At 37.2% G+C, this 21,752-nt stretch overlaps 1 protein-coding gene across 2 annotated transcripts in view; it reads left to right on the forward strand.

The window, feature by feature from the left end:
* The window catches only part of FLT1 (fms related receptor tyrosine kinase 1), a 1,018,969-nt gene that overhangs the window by 301,962 nt on the left and 695,255 nt on the right, over positions 1 to 21,752 (forward strand). For both annotated transcript variants that reach the window (XM_044073267.1, XM_044073268.1), the window contains exon 12: positions 8,151 to 8,259. In XM_044073267.1, coding sequence (XP_043929202.1) covers positions 8,151 to 8,259 — 109 coding nt within the window. The remainder of the gene's footprint in view (positions 1 to 8,150; positions 8,260 to 21,752) is intronic.

The following is a 21,752-nucleotide window of genomic DNA, read 5'->3' on the forward strand; positions in this document are numbered from 1 at the left end:
TCCCAAAGGTTCCTTAAGCTTCTGAAATGCCTGCTCACATGCTGGGGTCCAAACTACCTTATCTGGCCTGTTCTTCCTTGTCAGGTCTGTGATGGGAGCAGCTATGATACTATAATTGGGAACAAACTTTCTGTAGTACCCTGCTGTCCCCAAGAATTCCCTCACCTGCTTTTGGTAACAGGTGCAGGCCATGCCTGAATAGCTTCCGCATTGGCAGATTCTGGCCTTATCTTACCACTCCCCACTCTATGTCCTAGGTAGGAGACCTCTGCCATACCTGCCTGACATTTGCTCAGCTTAATGGTTAACCCTGCCATCTGTAGTCTGTTCAGCACCTCCCTGACATGCTGAAGGTGCTCTTGCCAGGAATGGCTGTAGATAGCAATATCATCCATGTAGGTAAGGGCAAACCCTCTGGCTCCTGCTAAGATATGTTCTACCAGCCTCTGGAAAATCACTGTGGCATTCTTCATCCCAAAGGGCATCTTTGTGAACTCATACAAGCCCAAAGGAGTCACAAAGGCTGACTTCTCTCTAGCACTGGGAGTCAAGGGCACCTGTTGTAACCCTTGGTAAGATCAATGGTTGTAAGATACTTAGCCCCACCCAGCTGTGCTGCTCTAGGGCCTCATCTGTCCTAGGCATGGGGTAAGCATCCGACTCTGTGTGACTATTTAATTGCCTGTAATCCACACAGAACATGTAGCTGCCATCCATCTTTGGCACTAACACCACTGGTGAGGCCCAGGGACTGTTGGACTCTTGAATCACCCCTAGCTCCAACATCTCCTGTACCTCTTCCCTCAGAGTTTGTTTGACTCTCTCAGGCACCCTATATGGGGGCCTGCCTGATAGGCCTTTGGGGTCCTGTATCCACCTGGTGCTGCACCAGGTTGGTGCTCCCTGGTTTCCCGGTGAACATGCCCCCAAACTCCTGCAACACTGCTCGGATTTCTTGAACCTGGGTAGGAGATAGCTGCTGGGACATTGCTACCCCTTCCACTGAGGTGTTAGCCCGAGCCTCACTGAGGAGATCAGTCCCCTTGCCCAGCAATCAAGGTGCCTCAATCCTCACCACTAACACCATGGAGGTCATCTCGTAGAAGAGAAAAGGATAACTAATACACACAGTAAAGTACAATTTCCCTTAAGTGTACACAGAGATCACAGTCAGTCTGGGGCTGGTTGCTCCCTTGTTCACCAGGTTCCCAGTAAGACTCCCCACTGACACAGCTATAGGGTCTAGGTCTCAGCCTAAATGGGCAAGCTAAAACCTCCAGTACCCTCTCTGTCCAACCAGTGCTTCATGTCCCTGCCAAGTAGCTGACACAACACACACACACTCACTTTGAGATAAGTATTTATACAACTTCACAGACACTCCTGGGAAAGGCTGACACAGATTCTCCAATTGTGCCCCTTTACCCAGACTATATGGTAGTAATTACTGCCACCACCCAGTTAATAATATCAGCTATTCAAAAGCCCTTAAAATGGTGTCCAATTATTACTGTGCAATATTAATATCCAATGGTAGTATGACTAACAGTCAAGGCTTACTTTAGAGTGGCCTATTACAATAACCTCTATAAACATGCAATGTACTCTAGAGCTTATCTCTACAAAAATCAGCCACAGGTAGAAGGTTTTAAAAATATTTAATAATAAATAATTAAAACACAAGTCAAAACTACTACACCACAGAGATATCTAAGAGTTCAGCGATCACACAAAAACTTAAAATAATACAGTAGGACAGGTCTGATTTCAAAGAAAAATACCTAATTAATCTTTACTAGCTTTAGCTATTCCTACAAGAAATCACAGTGCTAAAACTTACATGTGAGCATAAGGCAGTGTCGATTACTTGGATATCCAAAGTCAAAATGCTTTCAGTCTCTTCTGAGAAGTAGTATTTAAATATTACTAACAAACATGTTTGCTGGTCCTTCCCCAAATGACATCATTTTTGACACTTAGGTTTTCCTAGGCAAACAAACTGCATTATTTAGCAATCTAACACCTGCACTAAAACATACAACAATAGAAGACATTCCGCATGTATATTCTAACAGAAAGTAGAGCAATAAAGCACCTTCCACATCTAAATTCTGGTCATAAATTTTAGCCTTAAAACAATGGGCATGAAACCTTCATCCGGCCACAGTGGAGCCGAATTCTAACATGAAAGGGTCACAACATGCTTCACTGGGCCAGTAGAGTGCAATGTTGTCACATATTTTGCAGTTCCGCATTTCACAGTAGTCTTTACACTCAAGAAACATGCCTGTATTTTACATATATTATCAAGAAAACATGCCTGTATTTTACATTTATTTATACAGTCGATAGAATTATGTATCAAATTCTATTTGACTAGGCTGGCAGCCTTCGCTCATCTCTCCCCAATCATCACAATGCTAAAGTGGTTTGGGGTGCTGTCCTTCTGAAATGATAACTTCAGTCCAGTTACAGAATATACTACATTTTTATTTCTCAGCTAGGTTTTTACTGCTCTTAAACTGTTCACGATGGTACAATAGTTGTGATTTCTATTGCAAAAACGTTTGTTTTACTGAAGGATGGATACTTAACGGCTAAATATTCTGATGATTGCATCTCTGAGCGATAAGCTGAAATCATGTTGCATTGATGCAAGTACTCTAAGCTAAAGGCAAATAACTTTTGTGTGTTTTTTAAATGTTTAAGTATTATATTTCCAATTGGTCACACCATTAAAAAAGTGTGCACGAGTGTTTTAAGCATTTTATTTACTTGATTTGTCTGCAGACTGGTTAACTAATTAACCAGAAAGATGAAAACAAGCATGGTATATTTCCCAGTGCAGTCTGGGTAGGGGAGAAGGCACTGTATGGTATAGTCACAGTAGTGATGTCCCGTGGAAGTAACCACTGTTAGAGCAACATAGTAGTTTGTAGGCTGAAAGAGAATCTGCAAACAGCAGCGATACGCTGATATTTTTTAGATGATAACCTGAGAAATTAGTTCTAAGTATAAACCATTCCACCAAATACGAGATGCTACATTTTCCCATTGCTAACAAGCTTCACATATAACATAGTCATTAGAACTCATTGTGATTCAATAAATCCTCATAAATTAAAGATCCATTTTATTTCCTCATCATCAGCTTGTTATTTTGGTTAACTGACATGTTATTATTGAAAACGGAGCAACTTAATTTATACAGCCTTAGCTGGCAGAAGAAATACTGCAACACTGTATCAAATGTCACCTTAGCAATGATTCACACAAGTATAACCAACCACATTTCATTTTCTGAAAAAATATTCTTGTCTGGATGACTTAGAAGATGATGTTTTGGAAACAAATAGTTACCTAGAAAAGTCTTTATTATAAATATGGTCTGTTGCTTAACTCTTTATGTCATGTATCATTTGCTACTATTCCGATGAGCTAGTGACTTAGACAAGTCTAATAAATGGGTGTCTTGAACGAAACGAGTAAGGGTGACTTACCTGAACCGAATTTAGAATCTAGTTTTGTAAAGAACAGTCTTCCACATGACATGTGTGAGGCTTCTCAGACTACGTAATAAGGAATAAAGATGTAGGGCTCCTGAGGACAGCCCATTTCCCATCGTTAAGCACATAACATCGATATCTGTGCAGTAACTGAGACCTGGTTCAAGGCTCCAGAGAGCACCCCTGCAATACCAGGCTACAACTCTTACCACACTTTTCGGCCACCAAACCAGGACCGAAACACTAAAGGTGGAGGAGTGTCAATATTCACCAAGGATATTCACACCACCAGGCTAGTTGCCCAACACATTGCGTCTGAAATTCTCCAGGTGCAACTAACACTAGGTAAGACTGCAATCCAAATTGTAGCTTGCTACAGATCCCCCACCATACCCCAAGATTTTCACTACACATTTCTAAACATACTGAAAAATATTAAGAACCAAACACCCTAATACTGGGTGATTTTAACTACCCTGCCATTAACTGGGAAAACTACTCATGTACCAACACCTTTGCCCAACGGTTCTTGGAATTCATAAATTCCAACGCCCTGGATCAACTAATCCATAGTCCCACCAGGGGCTCCAATATCCTAGACCTGGCCATTACCAACATGGGAAATCGATGCTCCACACCTATGGTCACCCCCTTGTTAGTCAGGTTTGACCATAAGCTAATCACCCTTAACATCCACATCCCACCCCCGGTAAGGAAACCTCCATAAAAAAACTTCTCCAAAGCCAACTTCATGCTACTCAAGTCAGAAGTGACAATCTTCATGACACCCATGCAGACGGGAACTGAAAGTTCAACTGCTGAATCCTACACTAAGGCAGTGTACAAGCACATCCACTCATGCATGAATCGTGCCATCCCAAATAGAACCAAGATGCTCTCATCCAAAAAAAGGAAGCCAATCTGTTGGTCCCCTGCCATAAACAAACTTTACAACAAAAGGAAGAAACTGTTGCAGAAAAGAGGAAAATCCCACAATGCAAAAAACTCCCTTACCAGCCTCAGTAAGAAACTGAGATCCCTCATAAAATCCTCCAAAGCTAGTTATGAAAATAAAATTGCCAAAGATTCCAAAGACAACCACAAGGCATTCTATAACTATGTCAAGAATCTAAATGGCAATGCTCAGATCTGCTCTGAGCTAAAACAGAATGGCATTAAATATACTGATTCCAAGGATATTGCCAATATTCTGGCAGATCAATTCAGTGCCAACTTCACCCACCTCTCACCCCCTAAATGGCTCATCTCAATACCAGAAGATTGCCAAATTCTGGTGATAATGGCCACACACGTAAAAAAATGCACTCTCCAAAGCTAAGAATACAGCATCCATGGGACCAGATGACATCCCTGGCTGTGTACTACATGAACTACAATATGAACTGGCACCTCACCTAAGTGTCATGTTTAATCATAGCCTCACCTCAGGTTTTGTGCCCACTGAGTGGTGCAGAGCTACAGTTATCCCACTCCACAAGGGGGGATCCGCCTTGGATCCCAGAAACTACCATCCCATCAGTCTGACAAGCCTTATCTGCAAGGCCATGGAGCGTATTATCATGGAACTTATAAACAAAGACATTGGCAACCTTCAAACACAGGACCCCACCCAGTTTGGGTTCGTGAAGGGCCGATCTTGTCTCCTGAACCTGATTGCCTTCTTTGAATCAGTCTCCAGAGCCATGGCCAAGGGTAAGGTGGTCCACACAGCCTATCTAGACCTTGCCAAGGCCTTTGGCACCATCCCCCACTCTGGAATCATAGATACACTTACTAAGCTGGGCATTAATCTGTACGTCACCCAATGGGTTGCTAAGTGGCTTACAGATAGAACCCACACTGTAAAAGTAGCCGACTCCAAATCCAGCTCCAGACAAGTGACAAGTGGAGTACCTCAGGCTTCAGTCCTGGGACCGCTCTTGTCTGGCATCTACTTGTCTGAAGTCCAAGCCAACACTAAGGGACTCTGGCTAACAAAGTTCGCAGATGACTGCAAACTGGGAGCCATTATTGAATCCCCAAATGATGTGGGTACTCTACAAAAGGGCCTTACAGAAACAGATGCTTGATGCCAGAGCCATGGGCTCAAGCTCAATGCCAAGAAATGTATAGTTATCCCCTTTGGGAAAAAACATGTATCCATGAATTACCATATAGGTGGCAGTACACTAAACACCGAAAGTGTGATAAGAGACTTAGGGACACAGGTGGACAGTGGTCTCACCTTCGATAACCACATCACCACAACAGTCAGGAAATCCTTCTATGTGGCACACCTCATCACTAAAGGCTTCTCATCCAGAAAAAAGGAGGTCATTGTCCCACTGTACTCATCCCTCATTAAACCCATTATAGAATACAATGTCCTATTTGGTATGTACCTCTCAAGACATCTGCAACAACTGGAAAGGCCGCAGAAATACCTCACTAAAAGAATCACAGGCCTAAAGCAGATGCCCCACACTGATCGCCGTAAAAAACTCCAGCTATACTCTGTCGCATATCGTCTACTCTGAGGCAATCTCTGCTTAACATACAAGGCCATGTCAAACCCAGAGCTGTTGGACATGCTACACTTAAAGAAATCCCTCAGAGCCACACCCTCCAGGGATCTAAACCTCGTCATCACAATAAACAAAACATGCTAAAGGCATAGGTTCCTGACCCAGAGACTTCCCAGACTCTGGAATAGATTGTCCATACATGTCAAGCAGAGTGCCTCTTTGGCCCTCTTCAAAAGGAACCTTGACGATTGGATGGGAGAAAGGAAATTCACCCCGGGGATCACGTTAGTTGTCCTGCTAGACAGGGGTCCAGGGAAGTAAATAGTGTGGGAAGAAATAGCCAGGGAATTGTTATGGCTAGGCTTGTATAGGCCCTAGGGCTGATAGCCTAGTACCAACCTATGAACTTATGAACCTATGAACCTATAACTGATATCAGGTGACTGGCAGATCAGGTCATTTACATTCTTATTCTTTGCACATATGTAACTTAATTGCAACAAGTATAATTCATATTAACAAAGCTCATCTCATTGTATAGGTTCTTCACGGGTCTATATCACTTTGTCGAATCACTATTTAGTGAATGCCTCTGCATCGAACAACTATTCAATGAACAAACTAATCATTGAACTAACTTTTCAGTGAAAAGTTTCCTAGCACAAACTGATGGTAGTCTGCCCTAGCGATTGTAAAAAAAAAAAAAAAAACACCTACACAGGTGGGGGGCTATGCCCTCTACACCCAACAATGTAGGGGGCTGTGCCCCCACACCCCCTTACTAAATATACCAAGTCCAAGTTCGCACTACAGTGGAGAAAAGGGCAAATTCCAGATGGTGGATAACCATCAGTTTTGCTGAAAACTTAAGTTTGATGATTAGTTTGTTTGCTGAATAGTTGTTCATTGAAGAGACGTTTGCTAAATAGTGATTCAGCAAAGTGATATAGACCGCATTCTTCACAGTCTATTATTGGAAATTATGATTTAATAAATATACTTAAAAACTGTTGCTAAACACAGTTTATATTTTCCGAAATGCTATAATTACTGCTGTGTTAAAAGTACAAATAAGTTTGTTAATATCTACCACCCCGGGTATGGGTGAATTTCACAACAGTAGAGATATTGCTCAAAAAATCCTTCTGCGAACATTAGAGAGTTGGAAGTGATAAAGTTTAGCAGTACTGACCAGTTATCTACCTCTGGTCAGATAGCTCTCGGTGTTGACTACTGCAGGGACCTAGGAGTCATTGTTAATGGCCACACAACATTTTAAATAATTTAATTAAAGTAGCCATTAAAGCCATCAGAATTATGAATGTGACTGAATATTCATCTTCTAACTCAGATGCCTGCATAGTCCTAGAATTATATAAATCTCTTCTTAGGCCTTAAACAGAATAGAATGCCCGATTTTGTTAGTGTTCAATTACAGATATAACTAAATCAGAATTTACACAAAGAGAATTTAACAGGAAATGAAGATGCATATCAACTGCTTGATAGGAGCAATGGCTGTGGACCTTTGACCTTTACAGTGTGGCCTTTGATTTAATCAGTGGGGAACTGATCATGGATGGGGTTTTAGGATTTGTAGCATTACCAAGACAGGGATTAAACATACCCAAGATTGTGGAGTGCAGGAAGATAAAATGAAACATTTGGGTGTGAAGCAAAAAGAACATGAATATGAAATACAGATGTGGTGGATGATTGTACCAGAAAAAGAAAGAAAGAAAGAAAGAAAGAAAGGAGAAGAAAGCAAAGGACAGGATAGAAAAGAAAAGGTAATGCAGGAAACTGATTATCTGGAAAAAGGAGGGCAGCAGTGTGGGGCTAGGAAGGTAGGTAGGTATGCTTTGATCTTCATGAGTGATACAAACTTTGTGCAGTGTGCAGTTTGACAAAGCAATAAAAGACATTTTGATGATCTAGACAACATGTATTCAGTCTGAGAATAACATTGCTCATTATTACACTAGACTATGATGCTCTCCAATTTAAGCATGTTTTACTAATCCAAAAGAAAATAAATTCATATCCATATATTCTTGGATATTTTGTGTTGCTTTTGTACAGAAAATACTAATTGTTAAAGTATTGTTTTTTTCCGCAGACAGTTGGCATTCTAGTTGTTGCAGAATCCAATGTTTCTGGAATTTATCGCTGCATTGCCCACAACAAAATAGGAAATGATACCAGGGACACTAATTTTTATGTCACAGGTAAGCTATAAATATAGAATTATATGGAAGTCAGGTGAAAGTCTGAGTAAAGTAAGAGTGCATGCATTCATAAGGTAACAAGTAATCTGAATAATAGAATGCTTTAAACAAGTGCAGGCTAGCTGGAGGGGTAATAGTTTCTGATAATTATGAATAAGACAATGGTTACATTTGTCCTCTGAATTTAAGGCCACTAAGTCAGAATCCATACCTAAATCAGTATGATATATATATATATATATATATAAAACATACACATACATTTGGAAAAACTCCCTATAATTGAATATTCATAATGTTGAAACATGTTTTTATGCCAGCAGAAGTGATCAAACTCATTTTATTGCTTCTGCTGGTGTTAAGTCCATGGGAGACTGTGAACAGTGGGAATCCGGGAATTTACCCTTTCCAAATTGTAATTAGCAGAGGCTACACAGGGTGGAAGGGGGTTTTACCTCCCCTACAACAAATTTAAATGTTTTCTTTTTTTTTTTTTTTTTCTTAATGTTGGCTTTTGGTCTTTCACCATCAGTGCTTAGACATTTGAGATATCTGTACTTCAATGCTACAGTCAAATGCTCAGAATGCTAAACATGTTTTTATGCCGGCAGAAGTGATCAAAACTCATTTGGTCACTCCTGCTGGCATTAAGTTCACGTGAGATCATGAACAGTGGGGATCTGGGATTTTGTACTTTCCCCCCTGTAGCGTGATCTCAGAGAAAAAAAGAGAAAGTAGGACTGTATGAGAGGGTTGTGCAGGGGATCTATTTGTATTGTTTCATTTTTGATCAACTGATTTTTGAAAATTTGTGTTCAATAATTTGCCGTTCAAAATATGATTTTTCAATATTGTGTATGACATTCATATAGACATAGCTAGATATACACTCGTGCACACACACATGTAAGTATATATATATATATATATATATATATATATATATATATATATATATGCATTCACACACACATTTCATTTAATCTAAAGCACAGCTGATCAAAAAACAACACAATGGCACTTTTGATTGAAAACACTTTTGATTCACAAATGACTGAATCACATTTGAATGAAAACTATGCAACTCTGTAGAAAATAATTGGTGGTGTGGTTTTGGAGCATAAGAATTACAAAGCAAATTAGTGACAGTCAGTATAAGTCTCTTGTGAATGCCCACTGTTATGTTGCACCTACATGTTTAGAACTTTGTGTATGTGTGCCTGCAGTGATCCAGTGTATGAGGAGCTCTCACATTGAAGATGTATGTATGTATATGGCATTTTCAGTTAAATGTGAGTCAGCGTTTTGTGGTTTTGGTGCAATGTGTTTTGGATCAAAAGTGCTACTGTTATATTTTTTTTTGGGAGGGTGAAATGTGCTTTAGATCAAATGAAGCATGATGATATATGTGTGTGTGTATACACACACACACACACACAAACACACACACCATTTTTTATTTTTGCAGTTCTTAATTCATTTAGCTACAGGGAGTAATCAGAATATGTGCGGAAATGCAAAGGTCACAGCTCCTTGCATTGGGGGGGGGGGGTGTTGAGTGGTCCATCCCCCCTCATGAAAGACAATACTTTTTAAAATAGCAGAATTGTCATTGTTTGTTTCCATTTGCAAATCTAGTCAACCAAATGACTTTTAATTAAAAGTTATGGTTCCATAAAACTATGCTTAGTTTAAAACTAAATGAATGATTATTCTTTCCAAGTGATTAAAACAGTCACAGTTGTAAATGACACTGACTGAAGTGCATACAAGAAATGCAGTGATTAATGTTGTAGTGTTCACTTTTTTATCAAAGATCAAGCTGTTCTCATATGTGAATTTGTACTTTTCACACTTGAATAGTCATCCACAACAAGCTTTCCCCTCCTGAGAAGCAAATACAAATATATGATCTATATAAAGGATGGATACAGAATATATCTTACTTAAAAAGCAACTAAGGCAAATATCTGAAAATGTTAATTAATTCTTACATGGCACAACTTCCTTCATTGCAAGAGTAATGTTTGGAAAGAAAGTGAAAGAAACACAAAAATATAAAGCAGAAATCGAAACACTTCTTTTTCACAGCAGTACCACCAGAGTAATAAACTTAAATGTTGTTTACATGGGGCAAATCCTTCTTCCACCCAGTGGGTGATGTACACCCTGCAGACCTCCTGCACCTCAAAGCCATCTACTCTGCAGACACAAAAATCTAGGATAGAAAGGCTTGCACAACTCAAGTAATGTTTTAGTTTAATGATTATACTAAGCATTGTACAAAACAAAATTATAAAAATATAGAGAGTTATAAAATAAAATGGTAATCAAATGTGATAAATAAATTGCAATGCCTTATGCCTTCCAAGAGATAATAAATAAAAGTATTATGCTGGAAATAATCAGTGCAAATTTCCAGGAATATTCTACGTTCAAAAGACAATGTACCGGAAAAGGACTTATGATATTACTGAGCTCATCTTCTCAGTCTATAGAAATTTCAACTTAAAAAAAAATATTTATAAAAGATGTATTATTGCAAATAACATATGACATCTCTCAAAAATCACCCCCCCAAAAAATGACAAAATACAATGCAGCAAGGAACGGCAATAAAATTTAGCAAAAAAAAACAAAAGAATGCAAGAAAAAATAATTAACAGACCCACAGACTACAGAGGTCTGTAGAATTATCTCCAACCACAAAAACAGGCTGATGATTTTATAGACCTCAGTTCCTGGTGATTCCAATTCTCCAAACATTAACTATGAAACTGACTAGTCTAAAACTGGCAACAAGATTCCGGGTAATCCATAACAGCAAACAAATCACCAACTTCTGTAGAGACTGAATGTTAAAAGAAAAAAATATTATTACGCTATTTCAAAGTTGCTGCAAAGGTATAAAGCAGACAGACACATTAAAATACCAACATGAATGAAATAAGAACATTTTAAAATCACAACTCCTCTATCTTACAGGAATTCAATGTGAAATGCAAATGAGTGCCCACTCAAAAATCCCACATCAAACTGTTGATATACAACATTGCAATTTTAATTGAATTTCTAGCAGCTAAAACACTGCATCAGTCTGCCTCCTGACGTAAACAGAATGACACTGAGTTGCAAATTACTTTTTTTGTTTATTTATGATGTTTATTTTACATTTATTAAGCAAGTATGACATCTAGGTCCAAGAAGGTCATTGATCTGCTATATTCAGCATTACTCAGACCTGTCATTGAGTACATTGCCCCCTTTGGTATGTACCTAAACAGGCACTTCCAAAAATTGTAATGTCCATAGAGGTTCCTCACTAAAAGAATACAGGGCAAAAGTAACATGCCCTATACAGACCACCTCAAAACCCTATCCCTGTATTCTGTCTCCTACAGGCTGTTGAAGGGAGATCTATGCCTGCCATACAAGGTGTTCTCAAACCCCACCCTGGTGGACCTTCTGTATTTCTGCAAAACAAATAACACCAGAATTACCTATTCTAATTACTTAAACCTTGCCTGTAAACAAAACCTGCTGGAGAGATAGGTGTATGTCTTAGAGACTACATCTTCTCTGGAAGAGGCTTTCCATTCATGTGAAATGGAGTTCCTCCGTAACCTAATTTAAGTATAACTTGGACAATTAGATGTGGAACAGGAAATTCGTCTCTGGTTTGTCACCTATGTCTCCATTAGACACAGGCAGCCTCTAAATATTTCATCTCCCAAGCCCCTACTTGTAAATGTTTTATCTCCCAAGCCATGCTTACACTTATCAAGGGTATCAGAACTTGTCAGAGTTTTGGGATGCATGGCTATGCTTAAAAAGGCCCTAGTGGTTATTAGCCTAGTACACACCTATAAACCTATAAGTAAGCTACGTGATACAAAGACCCTTTCTTCCAACAAATGCTGCAGTATTTACAGTAGACAGTACTTAAAGAACAGTTTGTAATATTTGCATAACAGTGTTCAGAAATTATACAGGAAACATGAATCATTAGTTACAGAATCATCTACAGTACTTATCTAACAGTATTCAGAGATTGCATAACTATTTGTTGCTCTAATATCATTTACAGTCTTGAAGAACAAAAGAATGAACACTTTCAAAGTAGGAGTGAGTAATACAGGATAGAAGATGAACAGAGGGGGTAACCAATTGATAAAAAAATAATGGAGAAGTAATTTTTACCACACATTCTAAATGATTTAGTTAGTGAGTAGAGTGTTTCAGGATGCCGTTGAAAAGTACAAATGGTAATGCATAAGTCTTGCATATGGAGATATTTTAAGTTCATATACTTCATTAATGTTGAAATCCTTGACTGGCAGTGGGGTTCTTTTACTGTCGTCAGTGAAGCTTGGTGTTACAGTAGCTTCTACTTTGTTGCAACATTGTATTCCAGCATCATCCTCATTGACTTTGTCTTCCTATTACTAAAGCCCTACAAACAAGCTTATTCAAATAATCAAGACTCTAGTAGATGACATTTATATGCAGCCAGCTTGACAAAGAAAGAAGAATATATATATTTTTTTAAACTTTTAACAACAAAAATTAATAATATTTAAAAACAAGAAAGATAATATAGTATTGCACGTGTAAACAGTTATTTGAAATGCAGGTCTCCATAAAAATGAGTTGTTTCAAATGACAAACTAGATGACTTTCTGTTAATGTGCAAAATGTTAGACATAAAATAAAATGTTCACCTTTCTTAAAGTAAGTTAAATAAGTCTAAAACAAAGTACAGTAGCAGGATATCGCAAGCACAAGATTTTATTTAATTACTTAAGTTGAGGCAGCAGTGGTGCAAAAGGTTAGCTTTGCCGCCTCACAGCAAGAAGTTCTCCAGTTCGATTCTTGGATGGAGCACCTTCTGTGTGGAGTCTACATGTCCACCCTATGGTCGAGTGAGTTTTAAAGACATGCAGATAGGTGCATGTGTGTGCCTTCTGTGAAGGTTGGGTGCCAGGCTGGAAACTCACCATAAAAACTTCACTGCCAAGTAATCTGCAGACCAGTGATCTGCTGTGGTGACCCATAACCAGGAAAAGATGAAAGCATAAATAATAAAAAAAATATATTTATTAAGTTAGTTATTGTATTTGTTTACCGGGATAGTGCAACTCAGCAGAAAGCTACGCATTTTCAGTGGAGACCCAAGCAGAAAAGCTCCAGAAAAATTGCAATCATTATGTAAACAATATAGTAAACAGAGGTATTCAAGTAGTCAACAAATTTATAAAATTCAAACAGAGCATCATTAATTAATAGCAGCATCATATAAAGTGCTGTGAAAGAAATTAGGAAAAAGAACTCAGGAAAATATATTACATAGAGAACATAGTAAACAGAGGTATACAAGCAATCAAATATACAACATTAATTAATAGCAGTAACAGGAGGTATGGAACATATGTGGAAATGAACTTGATAGAAGGAAAGAAAAGGAGTGAATGGAGGATCAGTGTTAAGAGATGAGAGAGAATGTTTTAGGAGAGGAAGAAGGAAAAAGTAGGAGAGGTAGAGGACAAGGAGGACATTTTAATTACAGTGGCTGCCAAAAAGCAATTACTAGAAAATGGAATCAAAATCTAAACCAACTATATTACAAGTAGTGAATATAGTAACAGAGATAAAATAACAACTGGAACTGGGATCTTTGGAAAATGGTATGAACAAATGACAGGAAAAATGAGAATTGTGGGAACACTACACACAGGGGAGGAATGAGGTTTACAAGAAGGAAGAATTTAACTGAGCTGTGTAATGTTTGACTAACAATGACTGGGTAGATTATAAGTGTGTATAATGTTTGCAACTAGGATTGTGTCAGTGTGGTTTGCTTGCATTTATATAGATGTATGATTGTCTGTGTAGTAAGTGATAGTTTAATAAAGGTTTCTAGTTTAAAATAAAGGGGCAGGAATTGAATAATTTATGTAATGTTGCTTAGGTTATATGGTTTATAGCAATGTATGTGAAGTATAATGCTTGTTAATGTTAATTTAATACAATTTGATTACTTTTGTATAAATGTAAATTTGCCTGTGTCACAAGTGATAATTCAGTAAAGGTATTTAAATAAATAACTAAGGGTATAGTGCTTGGAAAGAATAGAAAAAAGTGAGCAGCAGGAATTTATTGTTGAATTGTTGGATTGCTAGATTTTATGCCCAAGTGGTTCTGGGAGACTCCAACTCACTGAATTTTCTGTCATCCAGATTTTCAATTCACAAAATGAATTCAGTATCTGCTAACCAGAATTCATGAATTCCTTTTACTGTATGTACTGTATAGCCATGTCTTGCAGTTTAAACACAGGGGATGAAGACAATTACTAAGGTGCTAATGAGCTTCATCTTTTAGTCCTGGGTTTGAATCCTATCAACTCAGTCTGCCTACTGCGTAAATCTGAACAAAACATGCAATCACATAGTGCTGCCATGCTCCAGTTACCTAAAAAGGGTTGTGCCTAGTGGATTTACCTGGTTAGCACAGTCATCAAAAATAAGAAGAAGACAATAGTTTAAGTAACGTTAAAAAATTAGACTGAAGAATATCATAATGGGCCTTTGCCAATCATAGGCAAATATGTTATCATTCTTGTATTATTTTGAATGTAATTCATCTGTCTTGTTTATGTTATTCTGAATATATATATATATATATATATATATATATATATATATATATATATATGTATGTATATATATTTGGTTAAGAGCTTTAAACTCCATTCATATGATGATCATTGTATAAGAGTCATAGAAAAAGCGCATTCATTTTAAGTCTGAACATTCCATTGCACAACACTTTCAAATCAATACTGCCACAGAAACAAAAAGTGCCATCTAATGACTAATTTCTGAAGAGTACTAACTTTGGGAGTCTGTGCTATTTTTGTGCACTGTGTATGTTAATATTCTTGTGACTTATATACATTATAATAATAAGATGACTGACGCAGCCCAGTGAGAATTACTTCTTCATTCTGTAGAATCATTTGCTGGTGATAATTATATGAAACAATCCTCTATCGTGTATATTTCATTGCATGGGTTTCACACGAGTTTGTCATTTGTATAGAGGAAAAGAGGATGGTGTCACATTGGCAATAATACTTCAGAATGAAACAGTTTTAGAAAACAGTGTCTCCTCTATTATTCTCTGTGTAAAAGATTCTGCTAACCAGCTTTCAGCACAAACTGATCATCATGGTTAGTTAAATGCATGAAAAGAAGACACTGAAAAGCATCAAAACAGTACCATAACTCAAGTATGCACAGTACAGGCATATTGCAAAGCACAAGGGGTATGCTGTAAGTTAAGAAATAGCTGCAGTTTATCCAATAAGTAGTGGGAAAACAAGGCGGGCCTTGTTCAGCACTAGAATTGATAATTCTTTGCTTCATTCAATTGCTGCACGCAAGAGTTCACAGCTGACACGTTTCGTGTATTCTGTTTCACTCATTGATTGCTATTTTACTGTTTGCATTTAACCACAGATACACCTTACATCATGGAAACACAGAGACGGCCGTGGTGTTGACAATGACAGGGAAGAAGGCAGTTATAGTCCAGTATTAAAACATTTTCATAAGTTAACATTCTAATGCTCACATTTTGCCACCATTACAGAAAACAGTCATGGAAACAAATGGAACGTGCATGTGGACAGAAATACTTCCACTTTAATGTGTGCAGAAGTCATTTGTAGTTTCAGATCCCATATCCAAACAGTCCATTACTTCTGGTTTGCTAAAAGTTCATTGCATATGTTATGGCACCCACATAAATCCATCATTTAACCACCATTATTTCACAATTAATATCTTTGAAGACAGACTGTGATCAACTACTATGATCAAATTCCAGAACATTCTATGCAGAAATATTTCATTGTTCAACTTCAGAGATTTATCATATGGATATATAAGAGAATAATATGAAGACAAAGTTGATATAGATTTTCCCTCTCTGAGGAGCTTCTGTTCCACTTCCAGAACATTCTATAGGTAAATGTTCCATTAATTATGTATCACAACAGATGTGCCATGTAGATATTGAAAACATGGGAAACTGTCAGGTGGCATTGCTATACATGAACAGATCTGCTTCAGTTAATTGATAAAACAGTCCTTACATAAATGTTTCATTGCTTGTATTTGTATCGTTTCACCTGTACTGTATGGTCATGAAAATAAAGTTGTCTTGTGGTCTTCATAACTAATATCTTCAGCTGGGGAATATAAATGTCCAGAGCATTATGTGGAAAAATTCTTTAACATTCCTCTTTCATTATACATGCATCATACTGGAAATGCTGCATGAACAAAGATATTTCAGTAATTATCTGTCTCTCTAGGAAGTCGTTACACTTCAAAGATATGATGTCAAAAGCAACATTTCTCTACTTACATTTTATCTCAGATGTGCCTTCTTGTTGTGGAAACATGAAACTGTAAAGTGGCATGCAGTCTTTCATAATTGTGTTGACAAAAAATAATATTTTAAAATGTCAATATTCATCAAATTCCGTTGCAGTAAAAAAATGGGAACAACTAAGTAATCTTAATATTTTGGATCAGAGGGCCGACTGAAGAAAATGGAGTGATAAGCTTAAAGGAACAGGGAAAGACCTTAAATGGATATATATGAGGTAAGGGAGCACACTATCAAGACAAGAGAGCTGGTAAAGCAATACTTCTTTAGACCACTTTGTGCAACAACCATAGATGGTGTGGTACCCTGGATCTTCAGTGGTTAAGCCTGGAATGTGCGTCTTGTTCTAAATAAAGATACAAATGGAAGATCGTACAATTAGAATCCAACTCACGTTGGTACTAAGCCCTCTCTTATTTCCTGCATCTTTTTCTTCTATGCAATTTGTCCAAAACATTCTGAGCCACTGAGCTAAGCACACTAGATTTGTGACTGATGTTGTCTGATTTGGAATTTGGAGTATTTTTTAAAACTGTTGAATCATTTAGTGTTCAGACTTTTATTCCAAGTAACAAAACCTTTATTTTGTTTTTCTGACATTTATTGCAAATAATACAACACTTGTTTTAATAATGCCATATCCAGATTTAAAGATGTTACAGGATTAAGATATGAAACAAGATCACTCTTTGTATCAACTCAAAGAAGATGAAATAAAAGAAGAAAAAGACTGAACTTGATATGAAAATGCAGCCCTGGGATGAACAGTGCACACAACTGGAAGTTATTTTAAATGAAATTATCAATGAAGAAGAATTAAGAGCTAATTTATTCAAGTGTAATTAGACTTAAAAAACTGCATGTTTAAAAAATCTCCTCGGACTTTACTGATTGTCATACATTTTTACTCAAACAGAAGAACTGGGGTCTTTCACAATAAATTGTTTACTGGATACAAATGGTACAGTTTAAGAACTTGTACATAAGAGGACCCCATCCTCACCCTTCAGTTGTTTAATGTGCATATAACAGATTTACAAACAAGCAATTCAACCCAATATTAAATTAGGCAAGGTTATTACCACTAATATTAACAGGGAGACCTAGCAAGGAAAATCATAATGTTTTTAGATACTGAGTCCACAATAACAAATGGAGCATAAACATACACAAAACTAAATTTATGAGATTTAAGAAACCCCACTTAAGAACATAATGTAGATTTAATAATGGGAATTAAAGGATATAGGTGTTATAGTGAAAAATTCATTGTCTCTTGATTCACACAGAGGAGACAAACAGGCATAGAACAATAGGATATGTATAGGGACTACTGAATGACCTAATCGATATCTAGAAATCAATGAATGATGTATTCCTATTTTTCGTCTGTGACTAAGACTTTTTAGATGTGGGTTCTTAAAACTAAGCTACACATCAAGTAAGAACAACAGATCAATGTATTGGTTTTGAGAAAGTAAAACTGAAAGACAGAATTCACTGCCAGAAAAATGTTAAGCCTGGTGCTAGTCTTGAAAATTTTAAAAATAACTTTTTTTCATAGATAAATTCCAACAGAATTTGGTCAGCATGCTTCACGTAATGGCCCAGAAAAGAGATATACATAGTTTGAAGGAAGGACTAAAGAAAATGATGCTGAGACTATGGAAAAAATGTGTTGTTTCTTATTTATCTAGTAACTTTTGGTTTTCAAGTGACTTCAAGTTTGCTTCCCAAAGAAAAACAGACATAATGAAGACAAATTTCAAATTTGACTTACTTTCATGAAATGTAAAGCCAAAAATACAGAGGGTTCAAAACAAATTTTTCATAACATAAAAATATTGAGAAAGTCTTCAACTGGATATGATGCCTGTGGAAGAAACAAACAGCAGTATGTGGTTCTAAATGGACTCTTGGATTCACAGAGAGTTGTTTAGGACCTGAGTCACACTGACTATGATTCATTTGTGAGGAGATATGTTGAGTAAATTAGAACAATAGTCACACAGACATTACTGTTCACTGATCCTGAAAAAGAAATGGTAAATGTTTTGAGTAGTGCAGGGGTTTCTACATGTTTGTTATTAGACATGTGTTATATACATAAGGAAGCTTCCACATTTGTGCCTATTGTGATTGACAACAGTGAAGAATATTAGTTGTGTCTACTGTAATAGAAAACACATACACTTCAAATTCTTCAGCTTTACCTGCTGCCATCCTACCTAAATGTGTTATGCAGGAAATGAAGCCTGCTGCGTATACCCCCCAGTGCAGCTCTTCTGAGTGTGTACTTTTAACTCCCAGTGGGTGTGGCTTCAGTCTTTAAAAAAATGAAGTTATCACCTTCAGTTCTAACAAATAATCATTGACAGAGGTCAAATATCAATGCAGTTGTGTTTGCCATCATGTATGCCTCAAGATAATATATTCTTATACAATGGATGTAGCACGGCTTAGGAATTATTAATGCAAATATGAGCAAGCAATATTTGATGCCTAGAGGCACAGTAGGAGGTAACTGCAGAAACACCTGGAGGCGCATTTGGCTGTAATGAGTTGTTAGACTCTGATGAAATCACCTTTTCCTCTGTAAAACAAGAGTGTGATCTGGTTTCACAAAAGGCCTGTAGCAAACCCAGGCCCTTACTTAGAAAATGACAATGAAACATTGAAATGGAAACTTACTGCCTCATTTCTGAAGGATGATATACTGTAAAAGATGTATACAGTTCTCAGTTCTAAAACTAAATCAAAGAACTAAATATTTTCCTATTTCAAAGATTACAGATTATGCAGTACAAGAAAAGGGGGCATAGTATCATTTTTTGGTCCTGCCCATTCAAAATATTCTAATCTACTGAGCTATGCACATTGCTTTTTTACTACCACTGCTTTTGATTTGGAGTTTGAATCTCTTTTTAAGCCTTTTGAGTCTTTTAAGGTGTTGAGACATTTTTTCCAAGATGAAGTAGGAAACACTGTTGAAGGAGAATTAAAGGATTGGCAGGTAAGTGTGGTGTGGTTGGGAAGGTATAAGTTTGCCTAGGGCATTCTAATGTATGCCAGCATCAATGCTGGGGCAGAAAAGTCAGGATAATCAAGAAGTTTGACTTAGATGGGTAAAAAAAAAAGTAGTTGGCGATATTAGAAAGTAGGGAATTCTCCACACTCATTCTCTCAACAAATAATGCAATAACAGATCTATGAACTGAAAATATACTAGCAAGCTGAGACAATGGATTGACATGGCTCATACTGGCAGGAAAGCCAAACATAGTCAAAAGTGAAAACGTGAAATTGTAGAATTTTTTTTCATTGCAGAAAAAGTCTACCTGTCTGAAACCTTGTACCTTGTAACCTCATCACAATGTAATAATGCTTGCTCTGTTTATGGCATGTTGTTGAAACTTTTTTATTATAAACTTATCATTGTAATTTGGTTTGCATAGTAATTTCATCTGTTGTATAAAATTCCTTGCTCCTTGAGCTCGGGTCACAGTTGAGAGGGGTTTTTGGACCAGCGCACCTACATTGTTAACAAATATAACAGATGGTAATAGACAACTAGCTTGCACAACAGGAGGAAAACACAACAGTGAAGGGATTGTAGGATATAATGAAGAGTAGGGAGGGAATGAAAAAAAGTGATTGGGTTAAGGGTGGAAATGAAAAAAAGTGATTAGGTTAAGGGTGGAAATGAAAAAAAGTGATTAGGTTAAGGGTGGAAATGAAAAAAAGTGATTGGGTTAAGGGTGGAAATGAAAAAAAGTGATTAGGTTAAGGGTGGAAATGAAAAAAAGTGATTGGGTTAAGGGTGGAAATGAAAAAAAGTTATTGGGTTAAGGGTGGAAATGAAAAAAAGTGATTAGGTTAAGGGTGGAAATGAAAAAAAGTGATTGGGTTAAGGGAGGAAATGAAAAAAAAGTGATTGCGTTAAGTTGCCAAGACATTGCGAATCAACAAACGTGTGATGGACTCAGAAGAGGAAAAGTAGCTGTTAAGGACAAGGAGATGGAATACAGGGAATGGAGAATTAAGAGATAGTGAGTCATCCATGAAGAGGCCTTAAAAAAAGGCAACAAAGCACTCATGTACTCCAGAGTCCTATTCTTTTCCTCATAAAGTACTAGCAAGAATTTACAACAATTCTTATTTTTCTTAACCTTAATTGTTTGTTTCATATTGTATCTTTAAATACTATGATTTTAGTTGTACTTCTGTATTTACTGTTATATAATTAATTGTTTGTAACTTTTGTTATTGTGGAGCTTTTCTCCCCAGGACTCCATTGGAAACGGGTTCTTCTTGGCCCAATGGACCATACTGGCAAACAAACTGTAAATAAAAAAATAAATAAATAAAAAGTACCAAGGCTGACATTGAGAAAACAATAATAGGGAAAAAGGGCCATCTTAAGTATATGGGAGCATAAATGAAGTCTGTGAGGAAATTCGTAAATTCTCTTGAGAAGGATAGAAATATTGCAAGGCCTGGGAGAATAATGTATTAAATGATTACTTCTCAATGGCATTCTTACAGGTAAAGGGGGACACATTACCATTCTGAGGGGGCTGAACTGCTAAGATAGTTGATAAACAAATGCAGTGATTATGACTGAGGAAGTGATACAAGTAATTGTGACACTGACACATCTCAGTGAGACCCAGTTAAGATCCCCAAAGGCTGCTGAAATACAAGCTGAAATTCTGATAGTCCTCTGCAATCGATCCAGAAAAGGAATTATCACAGGTAATGAGAAGAAAGTAAAGGTGGCATAAATGAAAGCCTAAAAATGCTGACCACTAAGCCTACTATCAATGGTAGAAATGATGGTATTGGTCCTTAAGGTAAGGATTATATGGTTCCTAAGGTCAAATGGGCTGTATGTTCAGTTCAGGCAGGGATTCACAGCAGAATGTGAAGAAAGAAATGAGGGAATTGGGAAGTTAGGTATCCTGTGCTAGTTTTGGCTTACAGGTATAATATGTAGACTTATAGTCTTCCTCCAGTATTTTTTATATGGTACAATT

Source organism: Protopterus annectens, chromosome 5.part1, assembly GCF_019279795.1.
Source record: "Protopterus annectens isolate FY-2018-M chromosome 5.part1, PAN1.0, whole genome shotgun sequence".
Classification (NCBI taxonomy): Eukaryota; Metazoa; Chordata; order Ceratodontiformes; family Protopteridae; genus Protopterus; species Protopterus annectens.